At 43.4% G+C, this 16,265-nt stretch overlaps 2 gene segments (V, D, J or C); both read left to right on the forward strand.

Annotated features, from left to right (window-relative positions):
- Positions 1-6,667: 6,667 nt before the first annotated feature.
- LOC117374569 (immunoglobulin heavy variable 3-33-like) lies at positions 6,668-7,134 on the forward strand. The segment is given in 2 exon segments: positions 6,668-6,741; positions 6,812-7,134. Coding segments are annotated over 2 exon segments (372 nt in total).
- A 3,555-nt stretch (positions 7,135-10,689) lies between these two features.
- LOC129456469 (immunoglobulin heavy variable 3-48-like) lies at positions 10,690-11,150 on the forward strand. The segment is given in 2 exon segments: positions 10,690-10,732; positions 10,807-11,150. Coding segments are annotated over 2 exon segments (387 nt in total).
- The last annotated feature ends 5,115 nt before the right edge of the window (positions 11,151-16,265 follow it).

Here is a 16,265-nt window from a genome sequence, read left to right on the forward strand (position 1 = left end):
TGTGTAACGGCAACTGGTGTGTGGTGTCACCTTCCTCTTTTGTAACTTTTGCATATTTATTATACAGTGTATGTGTATATATGGCGATTTTGTGTTGAAATTATGCAGCCCATACCACATTTGAAATTTGTTTTAATTAAAATATGAAATTGAAATGAATTAATTAATAATACCATATCACAGGTCAGGACAAATGAAACTAGTATCTATGTTATATTTAAAAATCCAACTATTCTTCCATGTTGTGCATGTGCAACTGAATAAGGCCATTATGAACAGTCCAACAATCAACTCTGTAGCACCCCAGGACTGTGCACTTTCCCCCCTGCTCTTCTCCAAAATCAGTCAGAAATCACTTGTAAATGTGAAGAGTTGCATTGCCAAATCAGATGTCTCCAAAAATGTACCATTTTCTAGAGATATTATCAATGACAATAATGTAAAGTGGATTTGATCAAGAAAGGAACAATATTTTGATAGCAGTAAAATATATTTGGCTTTTGAAAATATTAGAATAAACTGCAACCCTGCGATGAGTGTTATATTGCAATTATCTGTTTTTGCAAATTTCTTCAAGTGGTTTTGATAAGAGACTGAAATATCTTGTGTGATGGTCTGTGTTTTTTTAATGGGTGGAGTTATGCAAATGAATCAAAGAAATAAAAACAGAAAAAAGGAGTTGTCCCAATGATAACAGCATGAGGAGTGTGTGTGTGCTGCTACTGTTGGACTCAGTGAGTTTGACTGACTCAATATGGCCGACTGTTGACTGTTGACTTCCCCTCCCCGAACCGCCACCTTAACGTGGTGGAGGGGTTTGAGCACCCGAATGATCCTGGGAGCTATGTTGTCGGGGGCTTCATGCCCCTGGTAGGGTCACCCATGGCAAACAGGTCTTGGGAGATGGGTCTGACTAAGAGCGGTTCAGAAGCCAAACATGAAGAGGAAAAGATCAAGGCCAGTTACGTCGCCCGGACTGGCGTTACCGGGGCCCCACCCTGGAGCCAGGCCTGGGGTGGGTGCTCGGCCTGGTGGCCGGGCCTTTCCCCACGGGGCCCGGTCGGGCCCAGCCCGAAGGAACGACGTGGGGCCGTCCTCCCGTGGACCCACCACCTGCGGGAGGAGCCATGCGGGGCGGGTGCAGAGAGATCCAGGTGGCAGTCGAAGGCGGGGACCTCGACGACCGGATCTCCGGACATGGAGACTAGCTGGGGACATGGAATGTCACCTCGCTGGGGGGGAAGGAGCCTGAGCTTGTGCGGGAGGTTGAGCGTTACCGGCTAGATATAGTCGGCCTCACCTCCACGCACAGCTTGGGCTCTGGAACTCAACTTCTTGAGAGGGGTTGGACTCTCCATTTCTCTGGCGTTGCCCGCGGGGAGCGGCGGCGGGCTGATGTGGGCTTGCTCATTGCCTCACAGCTCAGCCGCTGCGTGTTGGGGATCACTCCGGTGAACAAGAGGGTCGCGTCCCTGCGCCTTCAGGTCGGGTACAGGTCTCTCACTGTTGTGTCGGCCTACGGGCCAAACAGCAGTGCAGAGTACCCGGCCTTCTTGGAGTCCCTGGGAGGGGTACTAGACAGTGCACCAACCGGGGACTCCGTTGTTCTCCTGGGGGACTTCAACGCCCATGTGGGTAACGACAGTGACACTTGGAGGGGTGTGATTGGGAGGAACGCCTCCCCGATCTGAACCCGAGCGGTGTTTTGTTATTGGACTTCTGTGCTAGTCACAGCTTGTCCATAACAAACACCATGTTCGAGCACAAGGGTGTCCATCGGTGCACGTGGCACCAGGACACTCTAGGTCGGAGGTCGATAATCGACTTTGTTGTCGTGTCATCTGACCTCCGACCGCGTGTCTTGGACACTCGGGTGAAGAGAGGGGCTGAGTTGTCAACTGATCACCACCTGGTGGTGAGTTGGATCCGCTGGCGGAGGAGGAAGCCGGACAGACATGGCAGGCCCAAGCGCATTGTGAGGGTCTGCTGGGAACGTCTGGCAGAGCCCTCTGTCAGGGGGGTCTTCAACTCCCACCTCCGGGAGAGCTTCTCCCTGATCCCGAGGGAGGTTGGAGACATGGACTCCGAGTGGGCCATGTTCTCCACCTCTATTGTCGATGCGGCTGCTCGTAGCTGTGGTCGTAAGGTCTGCGGTGCTTGTCGCGGCGGCAATCCCCGAACCCGGTGGTGGACACCGGAAGTAAGGGATGCCGTCAAGCTGAAGAAGGAGTCCTATCAAGCCTTGTTGGCTCGTGGGACTCCTGAGGCAGCTGATGAGTACTGGCGGGCCAAGCGTGCCGCGGCTCGGGCAGTCACAGAGGCAAAAACTTGGGGTTGGGAGGAGTTCGGGGAGACCATGGAGAAGGACTATCGGACGGCCTCAAAGAGATTCTGGCAAACCGTCCGACGCCTCAGGAGGGGGAAGCAGTGCTTCACCAACACTGTTTACAGTGCGGGGGGAGAGCTGCTGACCTCGACTGGGGATGTTGTCGGGCGGTGGAAGGAATACTTTGAGGATCTCCTCAATCCCACTGTCACGTCTTCCGAGGAGGAAGCAGAAACTGGGGACCCAGAGGCGGACTCGTCCATCACCCTGGCTGAAGTCACTGAGGTGGTTGGCAAGCTCCTCGGTGGCAAGGCTCCGGGGGTGGACGAGATCCGTCCTGAGTACCTCAAGTCTCGGGATGTTGTGGGGCTGTCTTGGCTGACACGTCTCTGCAACATCGCGTGGCGGTCGGGGACAGTACCTGTGGAATGGCAGACCGGGGTGGTGGTCCCTCTGTATACGAAGGGGGACCGGAGGGTGTGTTCCAATTACAGAGGAATCACACTCCTCAGCCTTCCCGGTAAGGTCTATTCCAGGGTACTGGAGAGGAGAATCTGACCGATAGTCGAACCTCGGATTCAGGAGGAGCAGTGTGGTTTTCGTCCTGGTCGTGGAACACTGGACCAGCTCTATACTCTCCATCGGGTCCTCGAGGGCTCATGGGAGTATGCCCAACCAGTCCACATGTGTTTTGTGGATCTGGAGAAGGCATTCGACCGTGTCCCTCGTGGTGTCCTTTGGGGGGTGCTCTGGGAGTATGGGGTCCGGGGCTCTTTGCTAAGGGCTGTCCGGTCCCTGTATGACCAGAGCAGGAGCTGTGTTCGCATTGCCGGCAGTAAGTCAGACCTGTTCCCGGTGCATGATGGACTCCGCCAGGGCTGCCCTTTGTCACCGGTTCTGTTCATTATATTTATGGACAGAATTTCTAGGCGCAGCCAGGGGCCGGAGGGGGCCTGGTTTGGGAACCACAGGATTTCATCTCTGCTGTTTGCAGATGATGTTGTCCTGATGGCTTCTTCGAGCCAGGACCTGCAGCAGGCACTGGGGCGGTTTGCAGCCGAGTGTGAAGCGGCTGGGATGAGAATCAGCTCCTCCAAATCTGAGGCCATGGTTCTCGACTGGAAAAAGGTGGTTTGCTCTCTCCGGGTGGGTGGTGAGTCTCTGCCCCAAGTGGAGGAGTTCAAGTATCTCGGGATCTTGTTCACGAGTGAGGGAAGGATGGAGCGGGAGATTGACAGGCGGATCGGTGCAGCGTCTGCAGTGATGCGGTCGCTGTATCGGTCCGTTGTGGTAAAGAAGGAGCTGAGCCGGAAGGCGAAGCTCTCGATTTACTGGTCAGTCTACGTTCCTACCCTCACCTATGGTCATGAGTTCTGGGTAATGACCGAAAGGACAAGATCGCGGATACAAGCGGCTGAAATGGGCTTCCTCCGCAGAGTGGCCGGGCGCACCCTTAGGGATAGGGTGAAGAGCTCGGTCACACGGGAGGAGCTCGGAGTAGAGCCGCTGCTCCTACACGTTGAGAGGAACCAGCTGAGGTGGCTCGGGCATCTGCTCAGGATGCCTCCTGGACGCCTCCCTAGGGAGGTGTTCTGGGCATGTCCCACCGGGAGGAGGCCCAGGACACGCTGGAGGGACTATGTCTCTCGGCTGGCCTGGGAACGCCTTGGGGTCCCACCGGAGGAGCTGGAGGACGTGTCCGGGGTGAGGGAAGTCTGGGAGTCCCTGCTTAGACTGCTGCCCCCGCGACCCGGCCCCGGATAAGCGGAAGAAAATGGATGGATGGATGGATGGATGTTGACTGAGTCACACACACTGTTTCACACTGTTTCCTCCACAGGTGTGAAGTGTGAGACACTGACACAGCCAGCCTCTGTGACTGTGCAGCCAGTGCACACTCTCACCTTCTCCTGTATTGTCTCATACTCTCTTAGTAGCTGCAGAACACACTGGCTCAGACAGCCTGCTGGGAAAGGCCTGGAGTGGATTGAAGGTCACCATGCAGGATGTATATCAAAGAAACTCTGATCAACAAGTTCAGTATAAATTTATACACTTAACACAGTGACACAGTGACACTGAGTGGACAGAACATGCAGCCTCGAGACACTGCAGTGTGCTACTATGCTCGTGAGACACAGTCAAACAAAGTATATCTAGAGCTGTACAAAAACTCTTGTGTGGAAATAACTTAACACTGCAAGCAGCTAAAATGTATTTTTACTCCATGATCATCTCACATATTGATTACTGTCTCACTACATGGTCACTCGCATGCCCCACATCTCTGAAAATCATAGAGAGCCTCTACAAAAAAGCTTTAAAAACACTGGACAAAAAAACCATTGTCACATCACCACTGCCATATTCGGTACAAATATAAATTACTGCATTTTCAAAACACGATCAATCTAAAATCAGCATGTTTGATCTATAAAGTTCTGCATTCTCTCGCTCCTCCACCAATAAAAGAATTTATCAAGAGTAAAGAAAACACACAAAGAACCACACGAGCCTCCGCCAGAGGAGATATGGTCATACCCCACAGACGTACCACCTTTGGTCAGATGGTCCTGTCTGTCTGAGGTGGGAACCTGTGGAATAGCCTCCCTTTAACTCTGAGGGAGTGCCCAACATATAATTCATTTAAGGCTCAACTGAAAAACTGGCTCTGGGCAAACCAAACTTGCACACACTAGGTGAGAGGCTCTTTATTATATATTGTGTATCCTTTATGGACCGTTTTAGTATTGTATGCTGCATGTGGGTCTGGATAATGAGCTGAGTGAATGTTAATGGAGTTTTGTGCAAAGTGACTAAGATTGTAAGATTGTATGGTTGAAAACTGTATTTAAGGCCTGATCATTGTTTAATGTAAATTTTATTGTTGTTGTATTTTTGATCCCTGTGACCCTGACCCATGGGACTACGGATGGAAATTAGCTGTATGGCTACAATCCGGCGTGTTTACATTCGTGCTTTTGTCATGTATGGTCATTAACATGCACTGTCCCAATCAAATAAACAAATAAAGAAATAAAGAAAAGAATATAATTTATTATAGTCACCAGAGGAGGAGCTCTCACAGCACTGACATCATTTATTAATGGTTATTGTTATGTAAGATCTGTAAAATAGGTAAATAGCATGGTTGAAGACTATATTTGTACGCTGCTGCATATTGATCAGTAAATAGTAATATTGTAAACTAATTACTAACAAGACAGTTTAAAAAGTTTTGGGAAGTTTTATCTTTCCACAAGCCCACAAGCGTTGGCTCTGTGTTGCGAATCAGCATCACCAGTTTGATTGTAGATGGAGTAACCTCTGGCACAGATGTTTAGTTTGCCTTTAAAATTATAATTGAACACATAGATGATAAAATTAGTGGAGATAAACTACAAGATTAAATATTGGGAGAAAATTTAAATTCTCTTTATAAATATAAACATTGTGCTGGTACAAAAACACACCAGTGTTATTCACTATAGCCACCAGAAGAGGAGCTCTCACATCAGTAAGATAATAATATGTTAAGACCTGTTTAATTGCAGCTGGATGTGTGGCGTCATCTTCCTTCTTTCAGGCAAACACAGAGATCACTTGTGCATGTCATTTTCATGAACACCTGAAATGCCTTATCTGATAATTACTATGAAAAGGAGGGAGTCTATTTGGTAATACTTAACATGTCTCAGTGATGGTCATGGCACTTTAATAATGAAAGTGAGTCAGTCATAATACAGAAATACTCTTGGATGTACTATACTTTTATAAAAAATTATTTAAAAATGGGAACACATGGGTCATCTCTCTCTTGAGGAGAACCTGAAATAAATTGTGATAGTTAGAATGAAAAGGAGGGAGTCACATCACAATGAACCTCTTGGTGTGTATTGTGCATATTCCTTCACAAACATTGCACTTGGGTCATGTCTGGGTACAGTCCTCTGTGTTAATTGAGTTGAACACAGGAGGAGTGCATCTGTGTGCCACCTCTGCATTATGAACACTGATATTTTCACCACGTGTCACCATGTCCATAAACAGAACAGTGATTCATAAACACAAGGTGGATTGAACCTTTAAAACTTTGAAACACGCCTAGACACACTGCTTGTACACACAGCCTCATTAGGCAAACTCATGACTCAAGTGAATTAATGTGAAACAACTGCAGCAGAACATTAAAAACACAACACCGTGTGCTGATGCAATATATTTCTAGAGTGTAGTCTCATGTCTTGGCACTAGAGGAGCTGATTGCTTCTTCCAGGTTTGCTTCTACTTGTTGTGTCCAGGAAACGGTATTGTCCATAACTTTGAAGTAGTTAAGTGACAGAGACATCCTTTTTAACACAGTCTGATGATGATGAACACACTGGTCCTCCTGATGGGGGCGCTCACCCTGCCCTGTGAGTTCATTTCTCCACAAATCCAATATGTGTGAAATGTGTGTGTATTTAAGTTGTTTTTATTTGTCAGATGTGAGTTGCCAGATCCTCCAGTCCATTCCCTCTTCTCCGGTGCTCAAAACCCCTCAGGAGTCTCTCAATCTTTCCTGCAGTGGAGCCGGGTTTAACTTTAGTAGCTACGGGATGCACTGGATCAGACAAGCTGAAGGAAAAGGGTTTGAATGGCTGGGGCTCATTTATTACGATGCGAGTAAGACGATCTACGCAAGCAGCTTTCAAGGACGCATAGAAATCAGCAGAGACAATGGCAAAAGCTTGGTGTTTCTCAGACTGTCCAACCTACAGCCTGAGGACTCTGCTGTGTACTACTGTGCTGGATACACAGTGGTTTGACTTTATTAAAAGGCTGTACATAAACCAGCACAGCCTCCAGCGGGCAGTGTATGATGGGAAATATTTGTGCCAAACATGTGTAGTAAGTGTTAAATGCAGCTGGACTTGTGGTCTTACCTTCCTTTTTCACTGCCCTTTTATCAATATATTTTTATTATGACGCTCCTATTGGTTTCTCAGATGTGTAATAGTATCTCATGTGGCATTACACAGTGGGATTGTACATATAAAAAGTATTTTCACTGAAACCTCACTGACTCCATATTTTTTCATAGTATTTTTTTATCATTGTTATATGTCTTTATAAACAGGACAATTCATATTAAAGAACATACAATATAAACAGGCAAGTAGCCCACGGACTCATTCCCATTTGACTGACTACAAATACACAACAACAAACATGGGAAATAATGTGGGAAATAATGAATGAATAAAACATTATGTGACGTCGGCCTACAGTGAAACTCATTCCAAATTATATAAAAAATGTGCAACACACCAATCCTCACTGCCCAATACAACTACTGATACTTTGCAGCTGATGTCATCAACATTCACTGAGAGTGTGATGCTAACTGTAGGCTCTGCTCTGTCTGAGGCTTCACTAGACTTTAGTCTGTGTTATATTTTACACAATCTGACTATAAAGAAGAACATTGGAGATACATTTAAAACACCCCCAGTGTGATGTCACTGCAAAGTATCAATTGAGTTTTACAAATTTTTTTGAATTTCAAAAAATCACCCTCCCTGTCAGCTGCCACACAGTCTGTGCACTTTCCCAGTCAGAAATGACAAGAGACTGAAATGTCTCCTGTGATGCCTTTATGAAAGGGAAGGAGTCTCTTTTACTGAACTGGCCTCACTGATGATTATACCAAACTTGAATGTTGCCAGTGAGATTTTAAATATTACATAATTTTTTTTTTTTAATGGGCGGAGTTAACCAAATGATCAAAGAAATAAAAGCAGAAATAGGGAGTTGTCTCCATGAGAACAGCATGAGTCCAACCATGAGGAGTGTGTGTGTGCTGCTGCTGCTGGCTGTTGGACACAGTGAGTTTGACTGACTCAATATGGCTGACTGTTGACTGGATCACACTCACTGTTTCACACTGTTTTCTTCACAGGTGTGAAGTGTGAGACACTGACACAGCCAGCCTCTGTGACTGTGCAGCCAGGACACACTCTCACCATCTCCTGTACTGTGTCTTATGCTATTACATCTGGAGGTCATTACACAGCATGGATCAGACAGCCTGCTGGGAAAACACTGGAGTGGATTGGATATCATCGAGAAGCATCCACGCTGTACATCAAAGATTCACTAAAGACCAAATTCAGTATAAATGCCGTTTCCTCCAGTAAAGCAGTGACTCTGACTGGACAGAACATGCAGCCTGGAGACACTGCAGTGTACTACTGTGCTCGGTATCCACAGTCACACAAAGTATATCTAAAGATGTACAAAAACACACAAGGCTGTTATTTGCTGTAGTCACCAGAGGAGGAGCTCTCACACCTCTGAAATCATGTGTTAAGATTTGATAAACTGCAGCTGGACTTGAGGTGTTAACTTCCTCTTTTCAGAATAGATTGTATTTGTAAATGTTGTGGTTGTATTTGCATTAAGTTCTCTGTTTTTTTTTTTGTTTTAAATTCACACAGTCACTTGTATTACAAAGAGCATAGTCATTTTATTTAAACTATTAAACTGTTTTTGATAAATCCATCTCAGAAAGACACATTTGAGCTTTTAAGAAATGCAACTTTGATGAAAAATCTGCCCATGCAGTTGCAGCATGTTGTCATCAGATGCATTTGCTGACTCCCATTGGGACAATAAAGACACAAGTGAAGTGTGAGACACTGACACAGCCAGCCTCTGTGACTGTGCAGCCAGGACACACTCTCACCATCTCCTGTACTGTCTCATACTCTTTTAGAAGCTGCAGAACACACTGGATCAGACAGCTTGCTGGGAAAGGCCTGGAGTGGATTGGACATCACTGTTCTGGACGGACGGAAAGATTCACTGAAGTCCAGTATAAATAAAGGGTCCTGGCTAAGGTCATTTCTATTTCTGCTGCTGTCAGACTGTACAATGAACACTGTTAACACTGAACATGTGTCATTCAATTATACCCATTTGCAATACTGAATACCATGTAAATCTACTGAAGTCACTTTACTGAGATTTATTCTGTTTATATGATGCACTGTTACTCTTTTGTACATAATAAGAAACAGTGTGTTACATTCAAGTCTATTTTTAGTTTATTTTTAAGTTTATTTTAAAATTATTTTAAGCTATTATCTATTATCTTGTTTTATTGCATGTTACCATGCAATTTCCTGCTGTTCTTGAACTGTGCGGTGCATTACTGGAATTTTCCCACTGTGGGACTAATAAAGGCATATCTTATCTTAAATGTAGATACTTCAACCAAAACAGTGAATCTGAATGGACAGAACATGCAGCCTGGAGACACTGCAGTGTACTACTGTGCTCAGGAGGCACTGTCAAAGTAAATCTAAAGCTTTCCAAAAACATATCTACATGTTATTCACTGTAGACACCAGAGGGGGAGCTCACACTCTCCTCATCACTAATGTGATTAGACAAACTGCAGCTGGACTCGTGGCATCAACATCCTCTTTCAATAATACATTGTATTAACACAATACAATTATTATTCAAGTTTTGACAAACTTATATTAATAATGGAAATGAGTATTCAAACATAATAAAATTAACCATCAAATTGGAGAAAGCGACAGAAGATGAATGTACGAAAAAATGTGTCAATACAGTGAATTAGAAAAAGTTATTTTGACCACAGGACTCCAATGAAAATGGCTGGTGATGATGTTCAGATGTTCTGAAGGTAACCAGAACCTCAATCAACTTACTCTTGTCCATCTTTTTGTATATTTTTACTCTCATAAATGTGTAAAAATGATTAATTTTGTGTTGAAATTATACAGCTCCATGTCACACATGAAAAATGTGTTTAGTTGCTACAGTCAAAAAAAAAAAAAAAAAAAAAAAATTCTATCTAGCTTTCACCAGATGCCTTTCTGACTCCCCTCCGCAAATATGACTCAGTAATACCATATCATAGGTCAGGACAAAATAAGCTATAATGTATTTTATATACATTTTTAAATGAATTGCAAAACCAGATACCTCCATTTTGAAAAATTGGAAAAATTGGATTTTCTCAAGAAGGGAATAATATTTTGATAGCAGTAAAATATATTTGACTTTTGAAAATATTAGAATAAACTACAACCCTCTGGTGACTTTTTCAAATGGCACTTTTTGCAAATCTCTTCATGTGGTTTTGACAAGAGCCTGAAATGTCTTGTGTGATGGTCTGTGTGAAAAGGAAGGAACTTTATTAATGACTACGACAAAGTTGAAGATTGCCTGTGAGATTTAAATTATTGCATTTTTTTTTTCTTTTTAATGGGTGGAGTTATGCAAAGATCAAAGAAATAAAAGCAGAAATAGGGAGGTGTCTCCATGAGAACAGCATGAGTCCAACCATGAGGAGTGTGTGTGTGCTGCTGCTGCTGGCTGTTGGACACAGTGAGTTTGACTGACTCAATATGGCTGACTGTTGACTGGATCACACTCAATGTGTCACACTGTTTCCTCCACAGGTGTGAAGTGTGAGACACTGACACAGCCAGCCTCTGTGACTGTGCAGCCAGGACACACTCTGACCCTCTCCTGTACTGTCTCATACTCTGTGAGCAGCTACTGGACAGCATGGATCAGACAGCCTGCTGGGAAAGGCCTGGAGTGGATTGGATATCATCAAGCAGGATCCACACTGTTCCTCAAAGATTCACTAAAGAACAAATTCAGTATAAATGCTGTTTCTTCCGGTAACACAGTGACTCTGACTGGACAGAACATGCAGCCTGGAGACACTGCAGTGTACTACTGTGCTCGGTATCCACAGTCACACAAAGTATATCTAGAGATGTACAAAAACACATGAGACTGTTATTTGCTGTAGTCACCAGAGGAGGAGCTCTCACACCTCTGAAATCATGTGTTAAGACAGGGGTCACCAACCCTGTGCCCGCGGGCGCCATGTCGCCCCCAAGCCCCACATGAGTCGCCCGCAGACCGGTTCTAAAAATAGCACAACTCACTAATGAGCTGCATCTAAAATGTAATTTTATTCCCTTGCTATTTTTTATATCACCCTTGCGTTTATATAGATTTAAAAATGACAATATCTTAAACATATGTTCATTATACGTGAAGTTTAGATAAGTTAAGGTGAACTTTGACCTACTCACTTCAAAGGTCAGTATTGTGCGCGTGACAAAACCAGAGCTCCGCTCTGCGCTGTGAGGATGCGCTGAATGCAGTTTCTTACTCCAAAACATGGTAGAAAATAAAGAGATCACTTTCACAACGATTTAAGACTGTAAAAGAAACCTGCGCGTCTCTCATCTGCGGAGCGACTGTGGTGACGGCAAAGCGGCACAATGTGGAGGGACACTTCACTACGTCTCACAAAGCTCCACACTAACTCCCCACGGGGACGCGCACTCCCCACGGGGACGCGCACTCTCCACGGGGACGCACACTATGGGCAGAACAAGCCCAGAGCTAAACGCAGCTTTGGGGAAACAACAGGCTTTTTTCACGACACCGGTGAAAAAGTCAAACAACCCAACCGAGATTTATTTAAAAATATGTAAGCTTATTTTTCTTTAACATTACATAATTGATAACTTTATGAAACATGGTGCAATGTATATTATTTATGTTTTGTTAAAAATGTTTGTCAATGGATGGTGAAAATGGGACACTTTTCCTATGAGATGTAGTGATGCAAGTGTCATCTGGAAATTTAACAATTACTAAGATTAGTAAAGTTAAAGTGCTGAATACTGATATCTGTTTCCCTCCTTGCTCATTGTTGATAATTATTTTGAGAAATCATTAATGTGATCAGTGTCTTGCAACGTGATCAGTGTGTTCACATAGATGATTATCATTTATCATTATTAATAATGTATAACTAAAGGCAAACTGTTTTTGATAAATCTATCTGATAAAAACACATTTGAGTTGCAACTTTGGTGAAAAACTTGCCTGTGCAGTTGCAGCATGTTGTCATCAGATCCACTTGCTGAGTCCCATTGGGACAATAAAGACACAACAGGCCAATGAATTTGAAGCCTCCTTTTTTTAATAAAAATAATAATTTGTTAATGTTATGCTTATATAAGTTTATGCTCTATTGTAACACAGATGTTCCCCAGGGCTGTGTACATTCCCTCCTGCTCGTCTTCCTGAGTCAGAAATCACTAGTACATGTGACTTTGAAGAGAACCTGAAATGCCTTGATAGTTAGTATGAAAAGGAGGGAGCCTGGTAATAACATGTCTCAGTGATTCTCAAACACGAGGTGGAGTGAACCGAGTTTCACATACACCTAGACCCACTGCTGCACACACAGTTACATTAGGCAAACTCATGACTCAAGAGAATGAATGTAAAACAACTATAGCAGTAAATTAAAAACAAAACAACACAATATACTGAAGCATTATATTTATAGAGTGTAGTCTCTTGTCTTGGCACTAGAGGAGCTGATTGTTTCTTCCAGGTTTTCTTCTTACTGTTCATTTGTGTCCAGGGTGATGTGAATGAATGAAGAGAAATTGAATGTTTTGAGAGTATAGTCAGTATTCTGCCATAAGGTCGTAAATGTGCAGTCACACACAACCTCAAACAGAAGAAAAGGAGAGTACAGTAAATAATAAAAGTTTCATGTGACCACAGGCCTTCAGTGAAAACAGCGGATGATGATGATCAGAAGTTCTGATGTTAAACAAAACAAGTTCAACATCAACAAAAACAATCAGATGTGACACGGTTCAAAAATAACCATAGATATTTCCACAAATATGCTCAAACATATATTTTCTTTTTAGTTTCTCACAGATGACCCTCCCTGTTAGTTTGAATAAAAACTCCTGCTGTGCTCCTGTGTGTCTATATAAGGCCCATGTGAGAGTGTGACAGTGCACTCCACACTGATGATGTTGTCTGTAGCTCTTCTGCTGCTGCTGGCAGCTGGATCCTGTAAGTCTCTGTTCACATCAGTAAACTCTGGTACAACTAAACAGCACAGTTTGATCTTCAATATTGTGCTCTCTCCTCCAAAGGTGTGAAGTGTGAGACACTGACACAGCCAGCCTCTGTGACTGTGCAGCCAGGACACACTCTCACCATCTCCTGTACTGTCTCATACTCTGTGAGCAGCTACTACACAGCATGGATCAGACAGCCTGCTGGGAAAGCACTGGAGTGGATTGGATATCATCAAGCAGGATCCACACTGTTCCTCAAAGATTCACTAAAGAACAAATTCAGTATAAATGCCGTTTCCTCCGGTAACACAGTGACTCTGACTGGACAGAACATGCAGCCTGGAGACACTGCACTGTACTACTGTACTCGGTATCCACAGTCACACAAAGTATATCTAGAGATGTACAAAAACACATGAGGCTGTTATTTGCTGTAGTCACCAGAGGAGGAGCTCTCACACCTCTGAAATCATGTGTTAGGATTTGACAAACTGCAGCTGGACTTGAGGTGTCAACTTCCTCTTTTAATAATAAATAGCATTTGTAAATAAAAATCAAAGAATATACCAAGAACATATGCATTTTATTTAAACTATTAAACTGTTTTTGATAAATCCATCTCAGAAAGACACATTTGAGCTTTTAAGAAATGCAACTTTGGTGAAAAACTTGTCTGTGCAGTTGCAGCATGTTGTCATCAGATACATTTGCTGTCTCCAATTGTGACAATAAAGACAAACAGGCCAATGAATTTGAAACCTCATATTTTAATAATAATAATGTGTTTATGTTATGCTTATATAAGCTTATGTTGTATTGTAACACAGGTGTTCCCCAGGGCTGTGTACATTCCCTCAGAATGTCAGAAATCACTAGTACATGTGACTTTGAAGAGAACCTGAAATGCCTTGATAGTTAGTATGAAAAGGAGGGAGCCTGGTAATAACATGTCTCAGTGATTCTCAAACACGAGGTGGAGTGAATCGAGTTTCACATACACCTAGACCCACTGCTGCACACACAGCAGCCAGGGCACACTCTCACCATTTCCTGTACTGTCTCATACTCTTTTAAAAGCTGCAAAACACACTGGACACTCTATGCATATCAAAGAATCTCTGAAGAACAGGTTCAGTGTAAATTTAGACACTTCCAGTAACACAGTGACTCTGCATGGACAGAACATGCAGCCTGGAGACACTGCAGTGTACTACTGTGCTCAGGAGCCACACACCCTCACACAAAGTATATCTAGAGCTGTACAAAATTTATTTTGTGGAATGTAATTTGTTATAGCCACCAGAGGAGGCTTGGCACTATGGCATCATTTGTTAATGGTTAGTGTTGTGTAAGATGTGTAAAATAAGCAAATAGCATGGTTGAAGACTGTACGCTACTGCATTTTCATCAGTGTATAGTAATATTGTAAACTACCTACTAACAAGACATATCATTATATTATATTTTTAAAAGCCCACAAGCATTTCTATTGTGTTCTTTATTTGCAAACTTGTTAGCAAAAGACTGAATCAACATCATTGTATCTTCACTGTATTTGAATGGCCGAATGTGTTGCTGATGTGATTGGACTCATCCAAATGATACAAACAGAAGAGGAAAGCTCCTGTCCCATCTGGCTGTATCCACTGTGTGCACTCACTGGATCATCAGCAGCTCTTCTGTGGCTCAGATGTTTATATCACAGAGAACTCGGCTCATTTGGTATTTTTGGAGGATATTTTCTTCTCTTAATCATTACAATATATTTCAATTCATGCATAGTTTCCTTCTCAAAAGTTATTTTCATTTAACTTTTTTCATGAACTTATTTTTGTACATTTGGCATTGTACAAAAACAGTATTGTAAGAGGCCATGTACAAATGTTTACAGTGGAATTTAAATAACAATATGGCACCAATGAAAGAGAGAGCCCAAGTACTCTCATTGGGTTCCCCTGTATAAATAAAGAGAAAGAAAGAATATCACCCCCACAGTAACACACTGAAACCTGCTGGTATGTAATGAATGTTGGTGTTTTGCTGAATTGTCAAACCAATAAAACTGTCCTTGTTTGAAGTTGGGGTGTTAAAGTAACTGTTATGTGGTATATCAGATTATCTTCCATAGGAGACAGTGAGACAGGCCTACATAATAAAATGACCTGAAATGCTGTGATACAATAGCATATTAGTTATTAGCTCTGACGCTAGCGCAGCTTTAACAGCCACTGCTTTGACTGAGGCCATGACAGTAAAGGCTCTGCTGAGTACTGCTGGGCAAGACAAGCCCGTCGGTGCCTGGACATTAACGTTCTGAACAGAATTAGAGGAAATTAATTTCAAGATATTATTGTCTTCTTCTTCTACTTCTGATATGGAAACATTGTCAGAAGTACTTATGATAACAATATATATAATTATAAATATTACTAAGGGCAAATGTATACACATTTCTGTTCCTTATAAGAGAACTTTCTGTGTCTATTTTTCTGTGAGGGGAGGAGTGTATGCAGAGCAGATGTAAATGTGTGTGCAGTACATAGTGTGCTGCTGCTCCTCCTCGGTCACATGTGCAGTCTCAGGATGGACACACTCACTCTGCTGTGGGCTGCTCTCTGTCTACTCTGTGAGTTTTCCTCTTTCACACTCGACATCAGCTCCTGTTATTGAAGCATCTCCTCAACACATTTCTGTCCTCCACAGGTGTGAAGTGTGAGACACTGACACAGCCAGCCTCTGTGACTGTGCAGCCAGGACACACTCTCACCATCTCCTGTACTGTCTCCTATGAAATTAAAGTTGGACCAGGCTACTACACAGCATGGATCAGACAGCCTGCTGGGAAAGGCCTGGAATGGATTGGACATCAGTGTGATGGATGCACTTTGGAGATCAAGGATTCATTGAAGAACAAATTCAGTATGAATGCTGTTTCTTCCAGTAACACAGTGACTCTGAATGGACAGAACATGCAGCCTGGAGACACTGCAGTGTACTAC

The sequence above is a fragment of the Periophthalmus magnuspinnatus genome, chromosome 8 (genome assembly GCF_009829125.3).
Source record: "Periophthalmus magnuspinnatus isolate fPerMag1 chromosome 8, fPerMag1.2.pri, whole genome shotgun sequence".
NCBI classification, from domain to species: Eukaryota; Metazoa; Chordata; class Actinopteri; order Gobiiformes; family Gobiidae; genus Periophthalmus; species Periophthalmus magnuspinnatus.